This window comes from Adiantum capillus-veneris, chromosome 2 (assembly GCF_014529385.1).
Source record: "Adiantum capillus-veneris isolate H3 chromosome 2, ASM1452938v2, whole genome shotgun sequence".
Classification (NCBI taxonomy): domain Eukaryota; kingdom Viridiplantae; phylum Streptophyta; class Polypodiopsida; order Polypodiales; family Pteridaceae; genus Adiantum; species Adiantum capillus-veneris.
The window spans coordinates 145,836,821-145,842,820 of record NC_140932.1 but is presented as its reverse complement, the minus strand read 5'-3'; the positions used below and the strand labels follow the sequence as shown (position 1 = coordinate 145,842,820).

At 42.0% G+C, this 6,000-nt stretch overlaps 1 protein-coding gene across 1 annotated transcript in view; it reads left to right on the top strand.

The window, feature by feature from the left end:
• Positions 1-2,136: 2,136 nt before the first annotated feature.
• Positions 2,137-6,000, top strand: part of LOC147463807 (uncharacterized protein YJL213W-like) — a 41,665-nt gene continuing 37,801 nt past the window's right edge. Inside the window, exons 1-2 of the mRNA XM_086491253.1 lie at positions 2,137-2,563; positions 3,065-3,271. Of these exons, the coding sequence (XP_086347379.1) occupies positions 2,360-2,563; positions 3,065-3,271 (411 nt within the window). The 5' untranslated portion in view covers positions 2,137-2,359. The remainder of the gene's footprint in view (positions 2,564-3,064; positions 3,272-6,000) is intronic.

Here is a 6,000-nt window from a genome sequence, read left to right as displayed (position 1 = left end):
CCATTTTCATCGGAAGGGTGAAACCCTTCTGATGCTTCACACTTTGCACACTTTTAATACATACATTTTTTTAACAAACTTTTTAGTACATTGATTTAAGTTAAATTATTTAAGGAGGACAAGGATAACAAGTGATAGATTTGTTGACACCTATAAAATGTATTCAAGGATAATGAATCTATTTTCTTGTTTATATAGATGCAAGTGAGAATCCTATCCTTACTTAAAATGGTTTAGCTTACCTGGTGTCCAACTTCAAAGGACCCTACTGATTTCAACCAGGATGACCTCCACAGCTCTATTATTTTTGTATACTAGGATCATTGGAATGATGCCTAATTCTTATTATATTGTAATATTGAGTCGTTTTTGTATAAATCATTGTCCAATTATCTAAAGCCAATTGTCTTTTGAGCGACATGTTTTTTTGTGTATATGTATTAAGTTAAATATAGCAACACATACGTCCTAGACACAGGTCCTTCGAGGTAACTTGGTGGATCGAGACATTGACTTTAGATGATTTTTTGTCTACAGGCTTTGATTGACCCACTGTCTATAACTCCATGTAAGGTTCACAAGTGTTAGGTGGTCTTTCTTTGACTATAGATTGGGTTCCCGCTAAAGGCTATTGTAGTCTTTTGGCTCTGCCGGTTTTAGGTTGCAAGTTAATCCAAATTTACTCACCATCTTTAATTAATTTAATTCTTATTTTTTCAAGAACATACTACCTTTAAACGGACAACTCATATGAGGGTTATCCACGACGTTCAGGAACATGCAAAAATAACGAAAAACATCCATGAAAGACTACGATAGACATCCACACTATTTTCTACTGGCTGACAAAGCCTTAAAACTCCTATTAGAGTACAATCTTCTCTGAAGACATCATTAGATATTGTTTTCATGAAACTTGCTTCACTTTCTTCATGGACTTTTGACGTGGTACATCTTTTTTAGCTTCAAACTTGACTTTTTTACTCTCATCAACTTGATAAGGCGGTAGGCACATACTCAATGGACCTACTGCCTTAAGATCTAGTATGATGCTTAGGTAAAAGTGGGACAGCACACACACACACAACACTTGGTCACTTCACTTGGTTGTGATTGCTTCATTCGGCTACAATCTATTGGCTATCACTACATGTTTTCTTTTAAAAAGGAACTCTCATGCTTCTGGCATTTGACTTTTGCTAAGAAGTTGCTACTAGGCATGATGGAGTTGATGGTTATATTTTCTTGTGGGGATAACTACCATAAGTCTTTACCTACATTTCCCTCATCAGATGAATTGGGCTTATGCTATGCATAATGTCGCCGATGGTTAAATTGTCTTATGGGTACCTTGATTCTTTTACCTGGAACCTTGGTGGGATACTTCCCTTATGGTTTTTATGGTTGGTGGCGTGGGAAATGATGTGGAGTTATTTGCCTCTAACTTTTTCTCGCTCTCTTCCCTTGTTCCACTTTCCCCTCCTTCATGGATCAAACATGCAGCTCTAAATAATTTGCACTGTGCTGAAAATACTATCCATATCTAAGTGGATTTGATACTACGATGCTACCCTCTGTGAACATCGACTTTACTCTTCCCCTCTTTGTCTGACTCTCAAGTATTGGATTGATTCTTCCAAAGCTCATGCATAGATATGCTATGTTGTCACTTTGCACACACTTGAAGCTGTAAATGGTGTTGAGCCTACTGAGGATTTTATTTTGTTTTCTCCTTTCAAGAAAATGAGATTTGAGGAATGCCTTGCATACTACTGCTATACTCATTAGACTGCTGTAAGGGAGAGAGAGTTTAAGAAGATGCTTGGCCTGCTTTTGTTGGCATCTGCTGGACCAAGAAGGATTGTGTTTGAAGCTATCAGATGGCCTTGTTACCCTTTTCATGTTGCTCCCTTCAATTTGACTTGAATACTATATAGCAAAGCATCATTCCCACAGGTTTTTCTTCTTCCTCAGAGGTTTTACATTTAATTTCTCTGAGAACTTTATGCATGTTAAGGCTTGGGTACTTTTGTTGTTTTTGGTCTCATAGACTGAAAAATGATCTCCTTTCTGGAGTCTGTTCAAAAAAATTCTTTTTTACCTTATTATGAGTTACGGTTCTTGAAAATGTGGGATTGATTTGCTGCTAAGCTAAAGAGCATGAATGACGGACTCTGGCGTGCCTTTATTTTGCCATCTTAGGTTTCACAAATGTAAACAGAGCCGCCAATTAGAGAAGACAGAAGAAGGAACGGCTTTGCCTAGTTTACGTGTAGTTACAGCTGACAAAAGACAGAGCTGTGCCGTGGAGCTCATTTGCCACTTGCAGAAATCTCACTAAACAGCTCAAGCACGAGTAATGGCGTCGAGTGTGGCTCAAAACAAATCCAATCTAGTCGTGAATGGTACTGGAACTGGCGATGGAGGTCTGTTGCTTTGCAATTGCTCTGTAGTGCAGCTGGGCGAGCCCGGCTCGCAGCCGGTGGTTAATAAAGGTGTGCACATCCTCATCAGAAACAAGGTTATTGAGTACATGGGACCCACTCCTGTCATCCCTCCTCAGGTACCTCTTCACGTGTGCAGACCCATTTACGGTCCCTAAAGGTTTTCGGTATAGATTGAGCAATTACCTGTATCTCGTATAGCTGAAATAATGAGGATCAACAGAATTGGAACACTGTTCAGTAACCATTGAAACAGTTGTAAAGAAGGGGTTCCTTCAATTCTCAAGAAAACCTTTTTTTTGGGCTTAGAAATGCCAAATACACCAGTAAGCACTGTAGCTTAACTTAAAGCAAGGAAATTTAGCGCACTTTCCAACAGGTATTTAGTTTAGCTAGTGCTTAATTAATCAAGGGATCAAAAGAGAATTTGTTATGAATCATGATGCTTGTGGCACTTTTGATCATTTTCTTCAAGAAGCTGGCCAGCCACTTAGTGTGGCTTCATTAAAGAGGCTGTTACGTAAATTTATTGTTTCCAGGACTTTAATTTTAGCTTTGAGTGCCTTTTCTTTTGTTAATGAAATCATTATTCAGCGATATTGCTAACGATGTTCTCACAGGTAATTGATATTGGAGGGCGCTATGTACTGCCAGGCCTATGTGATGCACATGTCCATGTGACTGCAGTGACGGCTGATTTACATGAGCTTACTCAAATTCCTCCATCCTTAGTTTTTGCAAGAGCAACGGAGGTTCTAAGAAAAATGCTTTTGAGAGGTTTTACGACAGTCCGAGATGTTGGAGGTTGTGATTGGGGTCTTGCAAAGGTAACCTCTTATTTCACATCTGGTCGATTTCTAAATGTTACTTCAATTATAAAATGAGTCTTTTGAGAGTGATCGAGGTTGCGATGCCAGGCGGAGCTTCCTAGCATCTCTCGTCTGTGTCATGGAGCTTTATTGTGTCTTAAAAGGAAAACTAGTTATGGTTGGTCGACCTTTTAATGTATGTCCCCGGAGAGAGTACTGGCATGATGAGTAAGTGTTCACTTGAATATGTTCAACTTCTCAATTGAACAAAAGCAAAGAAAGAGCTAAACTTTTCATTGTACATAAATGTATCAAAAAAATTTGATAAACTAGATCCAGAGTTTACATGTAATGAGTGCCATACAGAAGTATTGTGAAGAGTGAGCACAATGTAAGTACAAAAAGCGTGCCCTGTCCCATAGTCAAGTGGGTAGATGTTAGTACATCCTACTAAGGCTTTGAAATCCAGAACAAGCTACTTATCGGAAATTCTAGCTGGTTCAATATTGTGCCCTTTGTTTCATTCACTTTGTTGTCAAATGTGTGTTTCAATCATAGCTACCGGGGAACGCTCATTTAGGGGGCTGGAATGCCGGAATGGCATTTAGGGGTATAGCCATGGCGGGGAATGTCCTGGAATGGCTAGGCGTTCTGGGAGGTTTGCTGATACCGGAATGGGGGGACGAACGGATCGGAATGGTTGAAACGGGACAGCAGGCAGGCAGGCCGAACGGCCGGATTCAGGTCAACAATCATTTTTCTGGCCAATAGTAAAAGACGGACAGATTTATAAACGTTGGATTCTTTTAAAGTGAGCAAGGGCCTATATAATGCAAACACCCTCACCCCTTCCCTTAACATACAAGTGAATGCTTCAATGCACCATTGCATTGTTCTACACTTCTAACCTCTACCCTCTCTCTCTCGTCTCTCCCTCTCCCCCTCTCAATGCTCTCTCTCTCGTCTTGACTCTTCCTACCTCTATCTCTCTCGAACTCTCAAGGCTCAAGCCTACATGATACGCATTCACCATTGAAGATTCAAGAAGCTCTCATTGCTACAAGGCTCGCCGCACAAGTGCTCTCTCTCTCTCTCTCTCTCTCGTATCATCCATGGTCTCTTCTTCTCGTTCAACCCCCTCCGTTCAAGCGGGCAACACTCAAAAGACGAAGGAATGGTCGTGGTGGGATGAAGTGACCTCGGAGGGCACCTTGTTGGCGGCGAGAGTTTCTCGTGCATGGGTATGCAAGTTATGCTTTTACACGTGGAAAGGGGGGCATGACAAAGTGAGGGCACACTTTCTTCGAGTACCCGGACATGAGGTGAAATTTTGTACCAACGTAAGTGTCACAAACGGGAGCGCACACGAATAATTAACAAGATGAAAATAAATATCTTTCAACTAAACACAGTTGAGGGAGAAGTTCGACACAGTATTTGGGACCAGAAGATGGGTTGGTCCCCCCCTTAAAGAGAATCCTTTATTAGAGAGTATCTTTTTACAAACACAAAAACCAGAGAAAACCCCTCCGTTCTAATTCTCAAACTCGATGGTCAGTCCTTCTCGTGAGGGGAAATCCGAGAGACGAGCTCTCAATCCTTTACTCGTAGTCGAGACTCCGTAGACAATTTCCGAATTGCGTTTCCGAAATTCCTAAGGGTAGACCGAAGCCTTCCTGCTTCTCCTTCGCGATGAAGTATCTGCAAACACACACAAACACGAGACAACAATTCGTATGGCAAATCCACAATAGAATACTTGTCGCTCTTGCGCGGGAGAAGCGACTTCCGTGCTTCATAAGTCTCGCGATCTCTTGCATCTTCTGGCGGCAGAGTCTTCTCTTGCTGGTGCTGGCAACTCCTCCCTCTGAGTGAGGGCATGTGATGCTTTCATAGCTCCTGGCCACGGCAGGAATAGCTGAGCAGAGGCTGCCCTCGTAGAGATCGCGGCGGTTATATATATATATATATATATATATATATATATATATATATATATATATATATATATATATATATATATATTTATTTATTTAATACTGTTCTACTAGAAATAGAGAGAGAAAAATCGCTGGGTGGTTTTGTTGCTTTATTTTCCAGGTGGCTGTCCACTTATTAAGTGGGCGGTTGGTGTCACAAAACGGGCATCACGTGCCAATAGAAGGGAACAGATCGAACAGACCTTTAGCACTTCAATAACAGTTGAACTGAAAGAGAGACGACACGCAACACGGAGTGGCGGAATTCCACCCCAGAGAGAATTGGCCCCAAACCTTGGCGCCCCTTTCGGTATTTCTTTATATTGCATCAACACGGTACAAGCCTGTACTCCAGACTCTGTACCTTCTCCAGGAAGCCTGCAGAGAATGAGCCCATGGCCTCATATTTAAAGGCCCTAGGTCCCAAAAGCAGTTTACATGAAAAGCCTTCAAACTCAAAAGCGTATGGTCCGAAAGCAATGCCAAAAAGCTGCCAGCGTAAATCACTGAAATCCGTTCAACTGCCTCGACAACACTGTTAGCGCGTTTTATGAAAATCTGCCACGTCAGCACTATCAGCGAAAAAGCCGGAAATCCGTACAGCAGCCACGTCATTAGTTTCTGCCATAGTTACCGGGGAACGCCCCCTAGCCCCCGTTCCGACGTTCCGGGGGGGCAGTTCCCTTCCCGAACGTTCCGAAACGTCTCGAAACGTTTGACGTTCCGAGTGGCCAGTGCAAACGGGAACGGCCGTTCCGGAACGTTCCG